This window comes from Achroia grisella, unplaced genomic scaffold (assembly GCF_030625045.1).
Source record: "Achroia grisella isolate CSIRO2021 unplaced genomic scaffold, CSIRO_AGI_Agris_v1 utg842, whole genome shotgun sequence".
Lineage (NCBI taxonomy): Eukaryota > Metazoa > Arthropoda > Insecta > Lepidoptera > Pyralidae > Achroia > Achroia grisella.
The window spans coordinates 1,016,467-1,040,246 of NW_026713040.1; the positions used below are offsets into that span (position 1 = coordinate 1,016,467).

The 23,780-nt window shown below is 37.2% G+C and overlaps 1 protein-coding gene across 1 annotated transcript in view; it reads right to left on the reverse strand.

The window, feature by feature from the left end:
* LOC131852355 (uncharacterized) overlaps nt 1-23,780 on the reverse strand; it is a 49,199-nt gene that overhangs the window by 24,987 nt on the left and 432 nt on the right. Inside the window, exons 2-19 of the mRNA XM_059203023.1 lie at nt 21,568-21,814; nt 19,092-19,207; nt 17,726-17,877; nt 13,773-13,947; nt 12,508-12,672; nt 11,416-11,562; nt 10,875-11,102; nt 10,496-10,551; nt 9,743-9,875; nt 8,977-9,114; nt 8,532-8,661; nt 7,521-7,666; nt 6,972-7,108; nt 6,287-6,417; nt 5,465-5,600; nt 4,934-5,051; nt 4,452-4,568; nt 522-653 (exon numbers count right to left, since the gene is read on the reverse strand). Coding sequence (XP_059059006.1) covers nt 522-653; nt 4,452-4,568; nt 4,934-5,051; nt 5,465-5,600; nt 6,287-6,417; nt 6,972-7,108; nt 7,521-7,666; nt 8,532-8,661; nt 8,977-9,114; nt 9,743-9,875; nt 10,496-10,551; nt 10,875-11,102; nt 11,416-11,562; nt 12,508-12,672; nt 13,773-13,947; nt 17,726-17,877; nt 19,092-19,207; nt 21,568-21,814 — 2,604 coding nt within the window. The remainder of the gene's footprint in view (nt 1-521; nt 654-4,451; nt 4,569-4,933; nt 5,052-5,464; nt 5,601-6,286; nt 6,418-6,971; nt 7,109-7,520; nt 7,667-8,531; nt 8,662-8,976; nt 9,115-9,742; nt 9,876-10,495; nt 10,552-10,874; nt 11,103-11,415; nt 11,563-12,507; nt 12,673-13,772; nt 13,948-17,725; nt 17,878-19,091; nt 19,208-21,567; nt 21,815-23,780) is intronic.

Genomic DNA, 23,780 nt, shown 5'->3' on the forward strand with positions numbered 1-23,780 from the left:
AATAAAATAATATTTTACTAATTACTACATAACATAATAATTAAAAACAAATATAATATACATAATATAATATGTACAATAATTTTCATTTAATTACTACATATATGAGCTATTAATTGAAAATTAATATGTCATAAAACGTCATCTGTCCCGAAATCCTCAGAGTTTCCTAAATAAACACATTTAAATAAGTTACATTACGCCACTGCTAGAGAAAGAAAAGTCACTGCACTGGCAACAACAGGGGAGTTGCCGGTGAGTTGTTTACCTAAATAGAAGTAGTAGGTAGAAGAAAGAATTAGAAACGGGATAGGAGGAAGCGGACAGAGAATATCTATCGAAGGAAGGAGTGGGTAGAGCGTTAGAGGAACGAATTAGGAAAGAGATAGGAGGCAGAAGGGAGAGGATAGGAGGATAATATCTTTCGACTACAACTAACTTCTAATAAGACAAGAGTCCCGCGCTCTGTTGAACGTACACAATTTGCTAAGGTATCTAGTATTTCGTTGACGAAAACCCACCTCACAAATGCCCTGTTTGATGACGAACATTTCGTAGCTAATGTCGCCGGTGTTCAGAAGAATCTCGTTGGGGGATGTGTAGAACAGTCGAGCCGCTGACGACACGTGCTTGAGGTCTTCCTTATGGAGCAGCTGTAAAAAAAGTTTTTAGAAATTGCCTATTTATTTATAAGACCCTATATTTATACTATATTTTTTCTGTCTCGTAAGTTTAATGAATACACTTATTGTCTCGTATCCGGCAGGCGGGAGTTGGCCTTCAGCCGCTCTATAAGTCCTTCTGCGGGTTTGGAGTGCACATCTCCACTCGCCCCGAGTCCGGTGAAGCTGTAAAGACCAGCTGCGGCCAACAGCATTAGAGTAATGCAAAAAAACTTCTTGTCTAGTGTCGTTTTTCGGTGATTCGGTGTTTCATTCTTGTGAATCTATACAGGTTAATATAACCTGATGGGTATTTAGAAATCTTACATAAGTGAAGTTTTGAAAAGTGACTATAGGTCGGGAAAACTTATTGGTTTAACATCCGCCCTCAACCTCCAGATTTTACCCATGCTTAATCCTACCCATTATTTTCATAATAGTGAGCCTTCCCTTATTGACTTGATAATGGTATCACACCCTAGAAAACACCCAAACTTGACGGTATCTCATGGACAAATGAGTTCTCCTTTTTCTCAACACGATCTAATTTATCTATCGTATGAGGTACGTCCACCAAAGAATAAGGGTAAGGTTCACTTTCTTCGCGATTTTCGGCATATGGATCTTGAGCGTTTGGGAGAGGATATGAGGAGTGTAGACTGGTCTGCTGTATATCTTGCTAATAATATTGACACAATGATTGAGATACTAAACAGAGAACTGCTGAGAATTTATGATAAACACGCACCGATTCGTCCTGTCCGTGTTAAACATGCTCCTGCGCCTTGGCTTACTCCCATTATTAGGAGATGTATGGCCAAACGTGACAGGGCTAAAAGTCGATACAAGCACGAGAGATCACAAGTTAACTTCGATATTTACAAAAAGCTCCGCAACATCTGCAACAGAATGTGTAGGGATGCTAAACGCCGATATATTCATTCTACTATATTAAACCTTAATCAGGTTCAAGTATGGAAATTTCTCCAATCGCTGGGTGTTGGCAAGTCCTCTGAATCTTGTCAGAGTGATTTGGATCTCAATGCGTTAAATAAGCACTTTTCTTCTTCTCCTATTACTCTCAGTAGTCTGACCAAAGCTAATTCACTCTCATTTCTTTCGAATCTTGCTTCACCCGATTGCCCTCCATTTATTTTCAGTGCCGTCACCGCAAATGCTGTTAGGAAGTGCATTCATTCCCTTTCCACTAAAGCCATTGGTAGTGACAACATTAGTCTCAATATGATCATTCCTGTGTTGGAGGACATTTTGCCTGTGCTCACTCACATTATTAATTTTTCACTTGTGCACAGTGTCTTTCCATCACAGTGGAAAAAGGCTTTTGTCATTCCGCTTCCTAAATCCACCAATCCAAAATGCTTCTCCCAATTTCGCCCCATATCCATTCTTCCATTACTATCCAAAGTTCTCGAATCAATTGTCCACAATCAGCTATACAAATTCCTTTCCACCCATAATCTGTTATGTCCGTTCCAGTCAGGCTTCCGTCCCTCCCACAGCACTACCGGGGCACTCCTCAATATTACCGAGGATATACGACAGGCTATGGATGACACTAAATTGACTGCTATTATTTTATTAGATTTTAGCAGTGCGTTCAATTCTGTCGATTATGACATTCTCCTTGGTACCCTCCGTGCCGTTAATATCTCTAGTTCTGTTATAGAATGGTTCTCCTCTTTTCTTTTCGGTCGCCAGCAATGTATTAAGATTAATGAGGGTTCCTCTGACTGGATTACTTTAACTGCTGGTGTACCTCAAGGCGGTGTACTCTCTCCATTACTTTTTTCTGTGTTTATCAACAATATTTCTCGAGCCATTACTTCTCCCTTCCATCTGTATGCGGATGACTTGCAATTGTATCGTCACTGCTCATTGTTAGAGGTGACACAAACAATTGCTGCTTTAAATTGTGATCTCTTGGCTATTCAATCGTGGGCCAGTTCGTTTGGCCTCATTGTTAATCCGTCTAAATCTCAAGCTATGATAATTGGTAGTAGCAGACTAAGGTGTAAGGTGAATTGGTCTGTAGTACCTCCACTTATTTATGAGGGTGTTCAGATAGAATATGCGGATAGGGTAAAAAACTTGGGTATAATTTTGGACAGCACAATGTCATGGACTTCTCATATAAATGATATTAGTAGACGGACACACTTTTCATATCACTCTCTTAAACGTCTCCAATTTTTTCTTCCTTTCGGTACCAAAATTATGCTCGCACAATCTATTTTACTTCCCATTTTAGACTATGCCGACGTCTGCTTCTTAGACGTGACTGAGGAGCTCCTTAATAAACTAGAGCGCTTACAAAATTTAGCAATAAGATTCATTTTCAATTTGCGCAAATATGATCATGTTTCCGAATTCCGCGCTCGGTTAAAGTGGCTCCCAATCCGTCAACGACTTAATATGCATATCCTGACCATGTTATTTAATATTCTTAATGATCCCAATTCCCCTTGCTACCTTCGTTCCCGATTCCAATTGTTACCACCTCCCTCGAGACCCAAACGCCTTTGTCGTCACTCAAGGGCACTTAAGCTTCCAAGTTGTAAGTCGCAATTCATGGGTAACTCCTTTTCCTTTCGTGCTGCTCAATTGTGGAATGGACTTCCGTTACGTATTCAGCAGAGCCCGTCTGTTAGTTCCTTCAAGAAAAGATTAAAATCATACTACCTATCTGCCATTGAATGATTACTTTTATATTATTTATTTGTTTATTATGATGAATATATTTATGTATTATATGATATGTATGTTTATTCCTATATTTTTGTATTACTATTTATATTTATGTATATTCGTATTTATGTATTTTACTTTTATTTTAGATTATACAATTTGTTCTTTGAAATTTATTTAGTATCTATCCTTTGACATTTTTTTTTGTTTGCACCAATTATTACCCACTCAGTACCACATATCCCACTGTTTTAGGTTGACTGGAAGAGATCTCTTCTAGGGATAAGTCCACCTTTGCTCACATTGTCTCTAAATTATAATATCTTTTTATTATTTGTGCAATAAAGAATATATATAATAATAATAACATAAGAGGAGAAAAATAGGGCTTTTAAAATAATCTTAGGAATAACTAAGTGCAACTCATACACTGCCATCTAGTCCCAAGCTAAGTAGAGATTGCGTTACAGGTACTAGACAACTGATAAAAATACTTAAATTACTACGTTTTGTAAGTCCATACATAATAATATATATAGAAAACACCCAAATCAATACAATCATATTCATGAAAATGATTTCACACAAATGATTGCACTGCGATAGGAATCGAACCAACGACCATTGAAAGTAAGGCGGTGCGCTACATCGAAGACCACGCCACCAAGTCATGCACAAATATTAACAGGAATCATATCAGCATTAAAAAGTCAGGCACCAACTGGCATAGGAATATTCAAATTCAAATTTCAAAAATGTGTGCTTTTAGCGCGCATTCCCGCTCTAAGTCGGGCAGTGTAACCGCGAGGTTGGAATGTCCATAAGTTGGAGGGTTTTCTTTACCATAAGTAAAAGTCCGTACACTTAGGCTTCTGAGAAAACAGTACTGTTGGCTCGAGTTGTCCTCGCATTGGAGGGAAATGTTGAGAAGTTGAGGGTGTGTCAATCACTGCACAATATAACAGTCAACAAGGACGCGCGAGAGAGTTCTGATGCGATTAAGCCTTACGCGACGACGGGCGACTTGCAGAAAACTTTGCAGGCGACTGTATATAAGCGTGAGTAAGAAGTAAATCAGAAAACCTTTATAAATGGAACAGTTAGAAGATATTTGCTCCGCTGGCTGGCCACTATATCTTGGTACACATGCGGAGGCAGGTCGTAGAAGATGGATTTTTTCTTATTCGCCAATGAATAGGCCTGAAAATATTCAAGTTAATCTTACCGTCAACCGAAAGACATACATATCATTTTTATCATATAATATTCAATTTAAATAAGTAGATTTAATGCACACAACAAGCTAGCTCAAGGTGAAAGAGGATAGTTATAATCCCATTGCTAACAATGTACCATGTAAGGTTGACCTCCACGCAGTTCCCTCTGGAAACCACCATGTTAAATCCCTGGTGAATTTGCCACGATGGGCTAACTGACCTGACTTCGTGCTTCTCTTATTACTCTCCGCCAACGTAAAGCATTAGCGAAGATAGGACCATTTTACTATCATCCCGTAAAAAAATCCTTTACATATTAAAATATTTAGTTACACACATTTTCTTTACCTTATCTATGTACCAACATAATTGCAAATATGTAATGAAGCGCTGCCTTATCATGGGATCCACTTCATTCCTTATCAGAAAGTCCTTCACATTTCCAATGCTCGAGTCGTAATCTTCTCTGGAATATTTAAAATAATAATATTCCTTGTTTTATTGGGACCTTTATTTGGTATATCTTTCAGACGAACGTGCACGTTACTTCACTACCCAAAAACTTCATACATATCGACCAGGATAATAGGATAATAGCAATTTGAAAAGGCGGATTAGACAGACAGGTAGGGGAGGTACTAGACAACTATTAGAATTCTTTTTTTGTAAACACATATATAATAAACATAGAAAACACCCAGACCGATACATACGTCATACGTCATCTTACTCCTCATACGACATTGAAATTTATATTAATGATTTAACAATAATTCATTTTTAATTCTTCAATAATACCTGTACCGTTGGAAGAAAAGCGGTGTGCTAAATCTCTAGACCACCAGGGCCCTTGATCGATATTGTGATTCGTCTACATACCTCAATGCAGTGGTGACCATAATAGTGGCAGAGTAAGCGGCTTCAATGAAGATGTGGAGTACGATACAGATCTCCAGCACGAACATAGTGTACAGAACATTGTCCCATTTGGTGAGGCCCCACATTTCCAAATGACCTGCGAGGAGATACGAAATGGTGTAGAGAACATTGTCCCATTTGGTGAGACCCCACATTTCCAAATGACCTGCGAGGGGATAGAAAATGGTGTAGAGAACATTGTCCCATTTGGTGGGGCTGGGGCCTTACATTTCCAAATGACTTGCGAGGGGATAGGAAATGGTGTAGAGAACATTGTCCCATTTGGTGGGGCTGGGGCCTTACATTTTCAAATGACTTGCGAGGGGATAGGAAATGGTGTAGAGAACATTTTTCCATTTGGTGAGGCCCCACATTTCCAAATGACTTGTGATGGGATAGAAAATGGTGTAGAGAACATTGTCCCATTTGGTGAGACCCCACATTTCCAAATGACCTGCGAGGGGATAGGAAAAATATTGCCTAATTCTTCTTTACGAATCTGCAATAGCAAACCATTTGAGAGTCTATTGGATGAAAAGCTGCGACTGTTCCTAAACGCTCCAAATTTCTAGATGACTTGCGAGGGGAACGGAAACCCCGCGGTTTCAATATAAAATATAGTCTGTGTTATTTTGATGCATACGCTATGTTACTATAAATTTCATTAAAATCCGTTCAGTAGTTTTTGCGTGGAAGAGTAATAAACATCCATACTTACAAACTTTCACGTTTATAATATTATTAAGATTTGTTTTCATAATAAAATAAGTACAAGTGGTTTACAAGTAAATGTAATCATAGATATCGCCCAGTAGAGTCCAAAAGTGATCCTGCTCTCGACGGTGGCCTCGTCCAGCGGCTCGTTGGCCCAGTACGGGGAGTGAGTGAAGTTCGTCACCACACAGTAGCCAAATCTGTAATCAATATGGTATCACTTCTGTTTTTTCAGAGTATTGGGGCACAAAATTGCTTATAAATAGTGACTCGGACAAAAAAGGGCATTACGCCAGATTACTTTCATATAAAAGATAGTCAGTCTTTGTTTTAGTGCAATATATATGTTAATAAAAATCTATTTTGGTACAACAACCCTATAATATCTATACTTTATTAATTATGTGTATTAAATGAACATATACACATTATTTAAGTGTAACCGTCATGAATCACTAAAAGCTGGCTAGCATGGTAATGGGTAATGGATGGTAGCGAAAAATATTAATATAAAAATCATTTCAAAGCGGCTAAAATATCCTACATGAATGATTTTTGATTTAATTTGAATGTCAAATTTGTCTCAGGAAAAAAATGAATACAAAAAACTTGTCGAAAGTGACTCACTTTAGTCGCATTTGAAAAGTTTTTTCTTTTTCCTATATGAATGATTTTTTTTATTTGATTTGAATGTCAAATTTGTTTCGAAGATAAAAAAAACAAATTATATGCTTAGGATGCGTGTTAACGTAACTGGAAGCACATGAAGCCCTGCTGCAGGGCGGCTATCAGGTAGCAGGCAATCAGCAGCAGCAGCGTGTACGACATGAACCTCAGCACGTTACTGTGGTACACGCACACGTCCTCCAGCATCTTCAGCACACGGAACACCTGCAATACGACGGCTTCAGTAGTCCAGTGGTTTAGTAAACCACCTTACTTCCAATGGTCGCAGTTTCGATTCCTCGCACGGCACAAACATTCATGAGTCTAATGGCTATGTGATGGCTCCCTACAACGGGTAGCTATAGGAAGGGGATTGTCAATGTCAATGTACCATATCAGGTCAAACTCTACGCGGTTCCTCCTGGAAACCAAGTGATTTCATCACGATGGGCTAACTGACATAACCTCATTCTCATCCTATCACACTCCACTGGCGGGACTCCGCACAGCGTATCCCGTTCCCACAGGCGAATATACCATTCCATTTCATTCATTAAAAAATAACGGGTAGCTATAATGATGCACAGTTTTTTTATTTTTTATGCCATACATTAAACCAATTCATCGAAAAATATACCTTAGGCAATCTCAGCAACTTATTAATGCCAGCGAAATGCCCTTCACCGATGAACTCGAAAATGGGTAACGTGCTGATCACGTCCAGCACGAACCAGTGGCTGCGCATCTGCTGCGAGGATGTCTGTGCGAACGATATTGGCACACCTGTGCACCAGTAACTGGCAGTGAGAGAGTGAAAGGACCTTAAGAATTGGGACTTTTTTACATACGATAATGAAATAATACGCTAACAGTTTACGCTGGCGGGGCACCAGTGGAGGATGATAGGATGACCATGAAGTAAGGTCAGTTAGCCCATCATAGTAAGTTTTCCAGGAATTTAACATGATGGTCTCCAGAGGAAACCGCGAGGAAATCAACCTGAGATAGGGCATTGCTAGCATGGGTCTATTAGTCCATATTAACAATCCTCTATCCCTTAATAATTGAGATTATTTATCAACATTGCATCATGGAAACCAAAATGCTTACGTTCTACTGAATTCATCTAGATATGCTTTTTGACTTATTTTCGTCCATCTCCTCCACTGATGATCCCCAAATGTATATGCTGCTAACAATATGGACCCTGCTGCCCTAACAGGATACTATGAGAGCAAGAAGGTGCACAGCTCTATTATCACATATACACAAAGACAAACTAGCAGTGAAAATTCAATCAATTTAACAAGAGATACTTAGAGAGATATACATAACCTACAGACATTAGCCTACACAGATAAATGTATATATTTATAACTATTTGATATATTAATGAACCCCAATTCACTGTGAAGCATTATTCTAAACAAATGAATGGATGGAGTACCATTCCATTCCAAAATAGTTCTGGATACAGTCTTACAGACTCTGTAAGAGAAGCACTCTAATTAGGAAAACTAAAGGGTCATTTGACTAAATTATTCATGATGTGGGATCATACAGAACAGGTTGTTACATAGACAAAAAGGCATTCGAATTATAAAATTAATATAGATAAGAAAATATAACAACAATTTAAAAACCTGACCTTCCTCAACGTTGGCACCAGTTGAGAGGTACGCGATCAGGTCCAGTGCATACACCACTGTCATCACGTAGTCAAAGAATCTGAACTCCAGCGGCACGGTCTTCGTAAACACCAAGTAGTATGGGTGGACCTATCATAATTTACCGCAACAGAAAACATGTATCAGGTGACAGAAAATATGCATATGAAATATTATAAAGAGAAAAATGTATTTTTATCTGTTTGTCCCGAAGAAATTACTAGCCCGATTTAAAAAAGTTCTATACCATTGCTATACTGCATTATCCCGGAGTAACCAAGGGTGTATTTTTCACCACGTTTACACGGGATAAAAACTGGCCTGTTTCCTTCTCCATCCAAAGATATGTAGGTAATATCTTAAGTCTTAATAATTGATTAATTTAAGATACCAAAACGTAATATGCAAATAAGCAAAAATACTCACGATGCACACAACAACAATCAGACATGAGACAAAGGACTGCCACGCGATCTGCAGCGAGGACTCCGGCTGCAGGATGTACGGGAATGTGGACCGCAGGCAAATGGCGTCCGTTTCTTGGTTTAAAGTTGCATCCGGTCGCTACACGTGACAGCAAATTTAATAGCATTTATTTATAAGCCTCCAAATTCCATTTATCATCTGGAAATACTCATACTGTAGTCTCTCGAGAAAACCTCGGCAGGTCATTCCACAATCCAAGTGTACGCAGGAGGAAGTTCCTCTGAAATGCACTGTCCGAGAACACTTAATAGATTTATATTATCTTGTTTAATTCCACTAGTATTAGCATGTGTGAGACCACAAATATTGAGTGTGGAAACCCGACTACCGCTCCTGGAAGCGTTACAACCTTCCCTATTGGTGATCAAATTCCGACCGTTATTGAATCTACACCTATGTTGCGACACGTGTTTCACCTCTGAACGAGACATTATCAGGTATTGCATAGAGTTCGAATATAGCTTGGAAGCCTAGTGTTGACTGTTCTGCGACCAAACTGCGACAGTCGACACAAGGCTTCAAAGCTATAAAGTAATGAAATGGAGATTGTGTTAGCAATAAGACAGCCTTGTGTGTGTTTTTTCTTCAATATTTTGTTTTATTTTTCATTGTATCTACTTTTAAAATTGATGAAATAAAGCATTATAAATAAATATATAACAATTTCCTTATCCTAAACTAGATGTTTAATGAAAACCATACGAACATTTCTCATAATGTAACAGCCAGCAATTTCTAAGAAGAAATCAGTTCTAGGCAGCAGCAGGTTGCCGTTGGCGTCTTTTGCTTCTTTCAACGCCAACAGATTCCGCTTGAAGTGTAGGATACTACTCTTGTGCCTTTTAATATTAATAAAATAATGCAGTAGATAAAATCAGAGAAAACATCTCGTCCCTTACTTACATTTGGAACCAAAGGTCGTTTTCTATTGTCCCCGATACAAAAAGCTTCTCAACTTTAGAGAAACTGACTTTATTGCAAAACCATTGTACGAGAAACTAATGTTGATTTATTTGATCTGTAGCCACGACAGGTATCCTAAAGATTATCATATTAATAACTATAATCATCAACAAACATTCCGAGATCTAATAATCGTAAATTATTATAGAATTGTGCCCTAGGCTCGCTTACTTCTAAAGTGAGTGAAAATCCATAATGTATATCGGATTTTTACGGACTAAAGAATTCGTGGCTCCCTGGCCGAGTGGACATCTTTTGGAAGATGTTTCCGCACTTAAAAAAACCGTTCGAAACCTGAGGTCCGAATCTCATCCTATACGAGTTTATTACCGAGTGGACATCTTTTGGAAGATATTTCCGCACTTAAAAAAACCGTTCGAAACCTGAGGTCCGAATCTCATCCTATACGAGTTTATTATTTCGGTGCATTTATAAAATACGTTTTTGATATCTATAGCTACATAAATAACATTTTGTGGATATTTGGAAAGCTTACTTGACATCTTCGGGTGTTTTTGAATAAAAATGTTTCTTCACTCTTTCAAAATGTTCCTGGTGAAGTATAATAGCAATTATCAAGTACTGTAACAATACTATCGAATTCATTTACATCTAGTACAATATTTCACAGAAAATAGAATTAGCAAGGACACATATTAAAATTTAATTTTTCAAATATATTTTAGTTATTATCATTAAAGTAGTCAGTTAATAAACGTAAAAGGCGGCTCATCAATTTTATGTAAATGCTTTTAGAACAAATCACTTTCTTTCAAATGATGAAAATAGTCTTAAAGAAGAAGACAATTTTATAACAAAAATAGATTTAGGACATTTTAAGAAAAAATTGCTGATCTATTAAGATGATCACTTACATAGAAGGCCGCTAGAATAAGCCGTGTATGGTCAGTGCCCCTGGCGTACTTGAGAGCGACGCGCCAGAGGTCGGCAGCGGCGAGCACGTGCGCGGCACAGAACGTGGCGGCGCGCATCTCCACGTGGGCGCAGCCGCAGCCCGCGGGCCATACGCCCGCCAGTGGACTCACTACCGTGCCGCGCGTCATACGCAGGATGGCCGTGCTGTTGTCCTCTGCTGTTAACATCTGCATTGACCAGAGAATCAATCGACTCAAAGTGATCGTAATAAAAATTCGACGGCCTCAATCTAGAGGTTTAGACACCGCCTTACTTACGATGGTCGCGGGTTAAATTCCTAGCATTGTACAAACATTTGTACCCATGAGTATTATGCATGTATTTACAAAAAAGTCTGTAGAAAGTTCTTTGTTATTTCATAAACGGTTCGAGAGTAGGTTGAGGTTGTATTGCAGCTTCTATTATTATTACAAACTTATATTTAATCAATCAATCAATGCATGATAAAGAAGTTACTAGTTAAAAGGCACTAGTTCTTACTTCAATGTCTCCGTAAGTGACATATATTATCGACGACTTGGTAGAGAGCCGCTTGATGAGAGTATCCCCCGGTATATAATGTATTGTACTCATTTTCTTGGCCACTTCAGATAGAAACTCAAAGGAGAGGTCGCAGAGGATCCGACTCTAAATTCAATCATTATCTATTAGCCAAAAACAACACTCCAAATATACTTCAAATCGTCACTCCAATATGTTTACGAAGTTGACCAATTACCATCAAATAGACAGTTAATTCGTTTTTTATAACACTATGGTGGGAAACAAGCTTATGATCCATCTGAAGGTAAACAGTTACCGTAATCTATGGACGTCTGAAAAACCAGGGGTGTTACGGGTACGTTGCTGACTCTTAAGAAACCTTAACATACCTATTCTTACAAGATCTTGGAGACGAAAAGCAGTTGTGTGTTAGGACTTCTTGTATTTTTGTGCTATGTTTAAGATGTGTTTTCTCTTTTTATTGGCAACTTTCGATAGAAACTCAAAGGAAAGGTCGCAAAGCCGACTCCGATGAATTAAATTCAAACATTATTTGCAATGTAGACTATAAATAAACATAGTTAGAAATGATCAAACTAACTACCACTTTGATCAACTACATCCGCTAACAATTTTATCGTGTTTGCTCTTAATCTATTATTCTAGTTGAAAATTCTAGGTACCGAACCAGAATTAGAATACTACAAATAGGGATCCTCCTTACTAACATTGTCACAAATAGAGGTCTAATAACCCCATTGCTTTTTGTCATATAATACTTAATTTCAATAAGTAAATTTAATACACACTGCAATAAGCTAGCACAAAGTGGAAGAGGATAGTTATAACCCCATTACTTGCAATGTACCATGTCAAGTTGACCTCCACGTGGTTTCCTCTGGAAACCATCGTGATAAATCCATGGGGAATTTACCACAATGGGCTAATTGACCTGACCCCATACTCATCTTAACATCCTCCACTGGTGCCCCGCCAGCGTAAACTGTTAGCGCAGGCGGGTGCACGATTCCATTCACAGATCTAGTCGTTGTTATCGTTGTTCTTTTAATGCAATGTATCACTACATACCTTTTGTGTTGCCTCGAAGTATATATCTGCATATATAGTAGCAGAGAGAGTAGGAGGGTATGTAGGTAACAGTTGAGTAGCCGACACCGCTCGTTGCTTGTGCCAGTACATTTTATAGAATGTCTCCACTTTTTCGCGGAGATTTGGCGGAACTTTTGTTGATTTCTGAAGACGGAGTAGTCTATTTTTATGGCCTGTGTCAATTTTTATGAATGATAATGGAATGATGCACTCGCTTAACGATTTACGCTTTCGGGACACAAGTAAAGGATGAAAGATGAGCATGAGATCAGGTCAGTTAGCGCATCTTCACAAATCCACTTGGAATTTATAACGATAGTTTCCAGAAGTAACCGTGTAGACCTAACATGATACAATACTAGCTATGGGGGTCCATTACTAATAATCCCCTTCCCCCTGTCGTCTAGTGCAGTGAACATAAAACTCCACAATTAAACATTTTTTTTTATTCTTTATTGCACTTTAAAAGAGTGTACAAGAGGCGAGCATTCTCTACCAGCTAACCTTTGGGTAGAACTAGAAAGCGTTGTAGGGCAGTAATGGCGAAAATTTGTGATATATATAATTTATGATATATAAATATAATATATACTTTAAAAATAAATATTTCCAAAAATAAAGGTTTCACAGAGTTTCTGGTATCTAGCCTCAGGCGAGTAGGGAATTTATTATGCTACATACACAGCGCACAGTAAATTAAGAGAGGAACGCAATATCTGCACCACATAAAACTGTCTAAGTAGGACCTAGTTGAGTATGAATTCATTCTACTCTTATTATTGGACCCAGGTGTTTTGATATTGTGGTAGCCAGATGGATTATAGTCGAGTTTGATAACCGTTTGTGCATATTAATCATTTGTTACCTGTGGTAGACTAAACATCGTCTGCATAGATTCTTATTCACGGTCTACTTAATTCAACCTCCAAACAGCTTGCTTTGTAAGCTGTGTTTCAGTTTTAGAGCGCTCTCTATTAGGCAATGGAATTAGAGGATGAGAGGTATAATACCTTATTCCTTTGGAATGGCAATGTGAGAGTGGTATCGAGGGTATTCTATGATAATCCTTAGTGCTATTCATGTATATAGGCGACAGTTACCACTTACTATTAGATGGGCTGTCTGCTTGTTTGCTATTCCAATTATATAAATAGACCTAATATGGTTTCTACAGGATCATGAAGACGAAAAGCCATTGTGTTTTACTTCTTGGATTTCTTCCGCTATATTTAGGAATTACTCACCATCTCTTTCATAATCAGCCTGTACCTCGCACGGAAAGCTTCCTCAGGCCTCATGTATATACTGATGACGAGTGTAAGCGACGCCACAGCAGCCCCAGTTACCACCAGGCAACCGGTGATCATCACCAACAGGCACGTTATACGCTCTATGTCATTTGATGGTGCTACTGACGGCCTGATGAAATACAAGTAGAATTGTAGGAAGGTTATGTTTCCCGCGCCTTTCCTAGGGAAGAGGACGAGAAGTAGTGGGTTCCGCAAAGGGAATCCGCAGAGAAGGGGCCGCTGCGCTGCTAGAGTGGGCCACCGCCGTCGGAGCCGCGAACGATGTGAATCCAGACATCGATCCCGCGACTCCGGCATATGGCGTTGGGTGACAGGCATTTCGTTGTTTTTGGTGAGTAGGGGTCTCACAGTAGCCATTGCCTATCCCGGGGCGGGCGGGTCTCCATGAGAGATTTTCTCCAAGTCAAAAAAAAGGATAAATCTATTGCTTGTGCTTGTACAAATGCTGGTAAATGTGGTTTTTGACGACCTCGCAAGGCTAATCCAAATCTTTCGATGGTCCCGGGTTGTGGTAGTGTATATTTGGTGTGTGGTTTTAAAACGCCATCTTGTTTTACGTGGGTTGCATTACATCTGCTGATATGACGCAATTAATACCAGAGAAAAACTGTTAAATTAGCTATGATGGCCTCGGTGGTTAGCAGTATAGGAGACGGCTTTTCTTCCGATGGTTCGATTTCTCGCACGGTGCAAACATTTGTATTCGTGAGTATGGTTGTTTGTATCAGTCTGGGTGTTTTCTATGTATATTATGTATGTATTTACATACATACATACAAAAAAAATATATCTAAGTATTTACATCTGTTCTCTAGTACCTATAACACAAGCTCAGCTTACCGTGGGACTAGATGGCGCTGTGTTAATTGTCCAGGGTTACTGATTATTATTATCTTTAAAAAAATACTATACAATGTTCCATTTCACTGTGTATTTTGTATGAAAATGCTATTCAGAAAATACACTTAGTAAATAAACTTAAACGGCCTTATTACAAAAAGATAAATCTGGTTTAGCACTAGTAATAAACCATTCACCAATGTATTCCTTATTACAAAATGAAATTTATCTCTAAATCGTGATTCGTCTATGGTCTAAAGTTAGACCTGCGATGCCCCTAGTTTAACAGTGGTCTAAATGCAAAAATACAAACTCCATTTTAAAAATTCTATTGTTAGTTGTAGTTTTTAGAAAAATATTTTAACTAAATTAAAAATATATTAACTAAAAATATTTAAAGCTAATTTTACGACAATAAAAACATATAAAAGACGTTAATTGTTATTTTTTCACTCATTTGACTTTGAAATAGTCATCATTCGAACGATCCAATAAAAATATGTCGCCGTTCCTTTTCTCCGTATAGGACTCCTACTTATAATTTAAAACTGATTTTCAGCCTAATAGTACATTAATAAATATTATATATTAATGAAATAGTTATAATGAAGACATAGATAAATAGAAACAAATTTATTTTTAGTTTATACATTTTTCTTTGAACTAATATTGTTGGAAACTATTTTATATACATTTTTATTGTCTATATTTTTTATAATATTATATTGTTTTTATATGACATAAGTCAATTTAATACAAAAACATTCTATCAACTACAACGGTGCTGTTTTACTTTTTGCTCGTCATCTTGATCTCCATCCTTCACATTTGGTCTTCGAGCCGACCTTTACATTTTGGTCTTCAAGCCGACCTTCACATTTGGTCTTCGAGCCGACCTTCACAGTTTGGTCCTCTATCGCCGAAGTATTTACGAGGACAATGCAAACGGGATGGAAGACACAAAAATATACGCAAGCGAAGGATACTAGCGAAATATGTTCGGAGTCTGATATGCTCGTCGCGGGTGGGTTCGGTCGGTCACCAGAAATTGACCACGTTTTAGCCGAACCCACGTTGATACTCGCGGCAAGCCACCCTGAACTTATTACGCCTATTCAGAGTCCTACGTTAAGCACCGAACGCAAGAAATATGGCTCCAGTTCTAAAGTGCATTTGTCGGGGTCGCTACAGTCATCGTCCACAGTTAGGGCACGTAGGTTGACTGTAGAGGCACAGTTAGCTCGACGATGCATGGAACGGGAACGTGAGCAGTTTGAACGTGAGCAAGAGTTCGCCATGCAGCTGGCCCAGAAAAGGTTTGAACATGAACGTAAGCTCATTCAACAGGCTAAACAAGTAGAAGAACTTGAGATGAAAGCAAGCCTAGCGACACTGAAACCAGAACGGCGCTTTAGTCGCTTGGTTAGTCCACCCCAATCTCGGACTGCGTCCTGTATAAATGACGCACTAAATAAATGTAGTTATCCGACTGTTGACAATAGTGAGCCTTTAACACCAATCCTCACACAAAAATATAGTGGTCATGATTTACCAATAGATTCAATTGCGAAACCGGTGTATGTAGAATCCAACTACGAAGCTAACCCACGAACATGTCATCGCACAATGGAACATATTGACCGTGATTTTCACACTATAAAACCATCTGAAAGAGCATCGCATCATAGCCATATTGTGTTACATGCTAAAAATCATGAAAATTCACAAGATTTTGATAACAAACCGTTTTTGACAAATAAAATTCCATCAAAACCGATTTATAACAGTTTACTTCGTTCAACGTCAAACAATGTTCCATTGTCTAGGCAACCAGCGTTGAATGAAAATAAAGAGTTGTCAAATGTATTGCCTAAGAAGTCGGAAATTAAAATTAACGTTTCAAATACAGTGTCACACAGAAAGTCACATAAGTATATAAAGTCACATATTGGTTTATCCACGTGCATGAAGATCCACGCAGCTTCTCTGAACATTGTAAATTTTTCAGCTGATTTGACAATTAACAGTTTACGACGCTTTGTAGTCCGCAGAAGCACACCAAAATTGAGACCGTTTGTTAGTGGAAACCGCAAGTTAGCCGTGTTCCACTACCAGTTCGTGAGAGACTTTGCTGATGATGTGTACTACGACTGGAAATTTATACCACCCGATTTATCACTAGGAATCGAGTAGCTGATGTGGCCTCCAAAGGGGGCACGCTGAGGAAACCCGTGCTGGACAAAAAGGCCCTACTCCATGAAGACATAATCGTGTAGCAAATTGCTACACGGGTGGGACTATGTTGGAAACTATTTTATATACATTTTTATTGTCTATATTTTTTATAATATTATATTGTTTTTATATGACATAAGTCAATTTAATACAAAAACATTCTATCAACTACAACGGTGCTGTTTTACTTTTTGCTCGTCATATTGATCTCCATCCTTCACAAATATTATTTTTGATCTTTTCAGTTTTCTGGTAAAATGGAACGTAATTGTACGGTGACAGACATGAGTGACTGATTTCTGTATATGGAATACATAATGAACGATTTAACTGTAGTACTAAGTAGTCCTCTGTTAGATCTGGATTCGTAATAATGTTAGGTTTATTCCAAGTATTAACTTTAGGAATGGTTTAAACCACGACCATTTAGACCACGTTTCGTCCGAGTTTTAACAGATTTTTTGTAATAAGACCGAAACGGTCTAGCACACCGCACCGCTTTACGTCCGATGGTCGCGGGTTCGATTCATCACACGGCACAAACATTTGTATTCATGAGTATGATTGTTTGTATCGGTCTGGGTGTTTTCTATGTATAATATGTATGTATTTACAAAAAAAAATATCTATGTATATTTATTAGCTATCTAGTACCCATAACACAAGCTTTAGCTAGCTTAACTTGGGTCTAGATGGCGCTGTGTGAATTGTCCGGAGATTATTATCATTAATATATTATTAAGACTTTATACAAAATCCATTACAAGTAACCACTTTCAGCGGCGCAACATATATATCTAGGTAATACATACCCAATAGGTATGAACATTTTGTTGACAATATACACTGCAAACAGGAACTGACTGGCAATATCGTCCTTATGACCATCGTAATAAAGATTGTCATGTTGCACTTCATACAGAGCACGCTTCCATGCAGGGGCCTCTGTGTATTCGCGCTCAAACTGCATAGAAATATATAAATAATATTCGTATGTACAATACTTATTTTATAATTAGTTACCTATATTATAACAGTTAGGATTATAGAGTATAGTGTTGTAAAGCCGAAGCCGGGTAGAATATTCTAGAAACTGAATCACTTGTATAAAGAAATAAAGTGAAAATGGTAAAATAATATTATGACTCATATCTTAAGATCTCCCCATCGATAACACACTCATCGAGAGAGGTTGAGATGGTACGGCCAAGTAATGAGACGAGAAGAGAGTCATATAACCAAAAAAGTCCTTAACCTTAAACCGGCTGGTCAGGGGCGGATCGTGAATTTGTGGGGCCCTGGGCTAAATCAACTTAGGGGCCTATTTAATTATAAAAATACTCAACTAAAAAAATACACCGCCCAAAAACAAGCGATAAGAAATTCCACGTTCCTTTCGAGAGACGCGCACTTGCATGGGTTGATTGATCTCAGGGTTGCCAACCTTATAGGTTTTTTACATTCTAGATATTTTTTTATATCTTAAATATCGTTTCAGTGGGGACTGGGACCTTTGTATCCTCGGGGCCCTGGGCTACAGCGCAAAAAGTCCTTAGGTAGATCCGCCCCTGCAGCCGGTGTTAAGGTTCAAAGAGACGAGAATGACCCTTACTAACTTGGTAGTCCGTCATCAATAACCAAACCAAAAGAAAACTGAAATAAACGACTCGACGACTAGTCCTTCTTCACCCGGCTCCTGGTCTGGATAGGTTTGCCTAGTGAAGGACTAGGAGAGCCAATCCCAAATAAAATGGGAAAAATCTAGGCAGAGAGAGAAGATTTTGACTCTTATAAGTTAGTGATATTTGGTAGTTTGTTTAAAAGAGCCACGCGATATGGTATGTTAGGATTCACATCGATATTGTCGAAAAATCTGATATTTTTTAAATATTAACAGAAGGTAGTTTCTTTATTGTTCGGTATCGTTAAACTAGTTGCGTATAACCCCCACTCATATCTTCTCTGTATAAAAGGAGGGTTTTTGTAAGATGTGCTGGTTGTATTTTAAATGCTAAATTGAATTGTGTTAGAGACATAGTTAAATTAATGCTATATAGTTGTTATTTTATTATAATACATACTTTTACTAGTACCACAGATAATATAATATTACATACTAGTACATAGAGTTATATATCTTACATAAATATTTACCTATAGATATAAAAAATAGCATACCTCGTCAACATGAAGCCAGATAATGGCCCAAGTTACTCTTAACACGAAAAATATGTAGCAATACTTGAGAGTAGTGCCAATAATATTGTCTTTGAGGTAGTAGTCACTTAATTGCCCTTAAAAAAACATATCAAATCAAATTAAAATATATTTATTCATGTATGTCTATTACAGACTCTTGTCATATAATATCCTTAATTCAAGAAACCTTTCGCGTGGATACATCTGTACATATAAATAAAATTGGAGTGTCTGTTTGTAATATTGAAATAACCGTTTTTTACTACATGCATCTATATTAATAATTTCGTCAAGGGGTACGGTAGACTCGAACGAAACCTTATGTGAATAACAAAACAAAAAAATATTGATTTCGAGTCAACAATATATATCCGCAAAATTCGGATTATGGAGTATTTCGTTAAATTCTAATGACACTGACAAACAAAATTGTCGTCGCCATCTTTGTCACTAGCTAACAACCAATCAACAAATCGCGTGCGTACGTAGTCAGACGTTATCTGTTTGTTCCGGTTAATCTATGAAATGGCTGGACCGATTTTGATGGGACTTTTTTTGGCTGGCTGATGTAATAAGGAGTAACTTAGGCTACTTTTATTTTAGAAAAATTCTCTAATTAACTTTTTTGTTAAATTCCACGCGGACGAAGCCGCAGATACAGCTAGTAATAAAGTTTATAAATATTGGATTAGTGAATTCATTGCATCGCTTTTAAAATGTAAACATTAACTAAAATGGAATGACTTTCCCGCCGTAATTTTTATTTTCGTCTGGCTCCGACAATTCTCCCAACATTTCATTTGTAATTTAGGTACTTTTTTAAAGTAAGCCAAGCCAAGCCAAGCCATAAAACTGGCTTGGCAAGTAATAATTTAGTCTCGTGCATTGTTGCCAAATGACTGCCTTTCCCCTCAGTAATGAAGTCAGCTAGGCAATAGGTACTCTCGTCCTAACATCTATAAAGATATCATCATAAACTATTTTCTCCATATATCCTTTTTTTTTTCATATTCGTCCACACCCTTTTCAATGATAAAACAGGCAAAGATTATCCATAATCTTCCTTGTTTCTAAAGTACTTTTTAAAGAGCAGGGAAAGGTGAGCTGTGAGATTAAAGCTTTGTCTTTAGAATCTTTAAAGTCTTTAGAAGAATACATAAAGCTGTATGATGATCGTCTTCTGATTAGGAAAATAATAATATTAATAGTTTAATAATCTAGAATATTAGGTACAATAATGTTCAATATTAGATTTTCTCGACTCAAACTACATTACCAACTGGCGGTAGGTTTGACTTGTCATAAATGACTATAATAGACCTACATTAATGATGTTTTATTTCAATATAGTAACTACCGATGGATCTACCATCGGATGAATTCAATACTTACAAAGAAATTTAAACGGTCTGTGCAACCTCAGGTAATAGCATACCAATTTGAACTCCTTCTGTCTGTTCACTACTAGCACGTAATGGAAGTACGACGCCAAGTCTATCAGGAAGCGAACTGTAATCCCAGAAGTTTTTTTTTTTATTTCAGATGTAAAAAAAACGGTAATTGAAAAGCTAGATACAGGCTTGATTAATTAATCTGTATAAGAATTTCATTTTCATTCCCGCATATTTGCAAATATTTACATATTTGCATAAATTTATTTAAAGTATTTGTGTGTATGTGCAAGCCCATCTCAATTAAAACAAAAGAATCATTATGTAAAACTGTGTGAACTTTTATTTTAGAAGCACTGTAAAATAATGAATTTTAGTTCAATTCTCATAAACAAGAGCAATGTCAAGCAAGCCGGAAAGGAATGGCACAGACCAATGTTTTCCCGCGTTTTTATAAATGAATTAATAAATCGCAGTGTCGCACCGGCGAACCGAAGGTCATATGTTACTGAATAAGCAATCACTATGCTTTATATTATATATTTGTAAATTTGTGCGAGGATTTTTACAAACAAAATGGCTACATAAGTCACATGCGAGTCACATGTCGTCACATGTAGTCACATGTTGTCTGACGACCTCCGTGGTCTAGCGGTCTAACACACCGCTTTACGTCCGATGGTTGCGGGTTCGATTCCTCGCACGGCACAAACATTTGTTTTTATGAGTATAATTGTTTGTGTCGGTCTGATTGTTTTCTATGTATAATATGTATGTATTTACAAAAAAAATATATCTATGTACTTATATCAGTTATCTAGTACCCGTAACACAAGCTTTAGCTAGCTTAACTTGGGACTAGATGGAGCTGTGTGAAAAAAATGCGAGCACATCAACGGCAAAAGCGGAGTTGAAGACAGTCGCCGTGGCCGAAATTGGCCGGGATTACATCATCGTCATCATTTGTAAATATTGGTTTTAACGCCTTGCTTCTATTCACTCCTTAATCATCCATTGACGTCATAATTTCTGACAATAATAAGACAAATACTAACATAATGTACAGTAATCCACATCGACGATCTCAACGGTGACAAATAGATCATACGCTATACCCAGCACGTGAATTGCATATATGATGTTATACAACACATCCGCAAAATCTAAGTAGGGATGTTTGTACTCGGCGGCGACCCAGATAATCGCCAACAGCGCCAAAATGCATATTAGGCAGTTCCAAAACGAATCCTCGGGAACGGAATGAAGCCAGCGGAATAATCGCTCCCTGGTCCACCAAGCTGGATACTCCAGCTAAATAATAATACAACAATAATAGGATATTGACCTGTTTTGTTCCAGCACTGCCACAGTTAGGAAACTCATATGTAATCAATTCTTTAACGGTACATAGCAGTACTTTATTTGTGTGTTCTGTGGATACATCGCTACTTGTGGGTATGTTAGTCTATTTACTTGTACTGTATAACTACAACTGAAACTAGTAATACTATTGGCGAAGATTATTAATTGGCATAGGACAATTTGGTATGACAAGTAACATGTAAAATTACACCATTAATCTTCCTAAAATAAATAAAATAATAATACTCGTAATATACAAAATGTACTAATCGTAAAGTACGATTATTAATTCCAGTCAGTAAAATGACAAGTGCAACTGTCACTGATACAAAAAAGGGTGACCCGCTACAATAGTGATGTTTGGCAATCAATAGACTTAGACATTTAGTCACGCTTTATTTTATTAGTATATATCGTATTAGTACATATCGTATTAAATAATACGATTTTAGAAATATGGACCTTACCAGCATATTAAAATTTCTCACTATAACAATATTACAAAAGCTGGGAAAAAATGTAAAAAAAGAGATTCAGAGGAATTAATACTAGAATTTTTATTTATATAAAGGCAAATTGATATTGAATAAAAAAAATGTAATCTCGACTAACTTTTAATTGTAAAAACTCGATTCTACCACATCACTATTTATTTGGGACTAAAAACCTGCAACACTGGAAATGTCATTTTACTGACTGGAATTAATAATCTTACTTTAGATGTAAATATTATACTAGTCATTTCATGTAGGTACTGGCTGTGCCTGCAGTTAGATATAGCCGCGTGAAATTTATAGCGTATGTGTTATTCTTATGTATCTATGTATCTGTAAGTTGTATTCTGAAATTAAATTAAATTGTTGCCAGATCTGAACTGATGTAGCTCTAGCCGAGCTGAACCGATGATGATACATTTACATATACATTTTACGATGATACATTTTTAATCTGGCACATTAAATTATTTAATTTAATGTGCCAGATTAAAAATGTACTAATGTAGATTAAAAATGTACTACATAAATATTTTTTTTTAACTTTACCCAAAAAGCAAATATCTTTCTTTATTCTGCGCTAACGATTTAAGCCCGCGGGGCACCAGTGGAGGATGGTAGAATGAACATGAGGTCTGGGCAGTTAGCCCATCTTGGCTAATTCACCAAGAATTTATCACGATTTTATGGTTTCCAGGGGAAACTGCGTGGAGGTCAACCTGACATGGTATATTGCAATAAGATCATCAATCCACATTACTAACACAACCCTTTTCCTCCAATAAGCTATATTACCTACTTGCATATAAGTAATGAATATTTAAGAATATTTTGTTACGTTTTCCATTACAAACCAACAAAAATCTGTTCTTTTTGTAATACAAGATTAAATAAATCGTTGTAGGAAAACTAACTTCATTCCGATACTCAGGAAATTGGAACTCGATGTCTCTATGATAAAAACTGCTTTGGCGCTGTCTGTTAGCAGCGCTCGACCGAACTCCGGAAGGATCAGCTGATCTCGGTGAATACATCTTTTACAAAATTCTGTTATAGGAATTAACAACAATTATAAATATACACAGCACTCGTTGTTTTATACAATACTCAAATTGTAAAACTAAGTCATATAGAAACTTCAAGTTGATATGTGTCATTTGTCAGAAATATATTAATTATATATCCTTAAGTAGGTAATACAAAATATGACATATACATTTCTATCTGTATATTTGAATTTATCATTGACAACAGAGGGCGAACCTACCGCCTTCCCTAGAGTTACTTAGATTTTTATTAGTGTTTTTATCACTGGAGAGTAAGTCAGAAATTATAATTTTTTATAGCCACTATGTTATAAAAAAAGCAAACAAACCAGCTTGAGACACACCTAATATAACACGAGGGGATTTGCAAGTGCG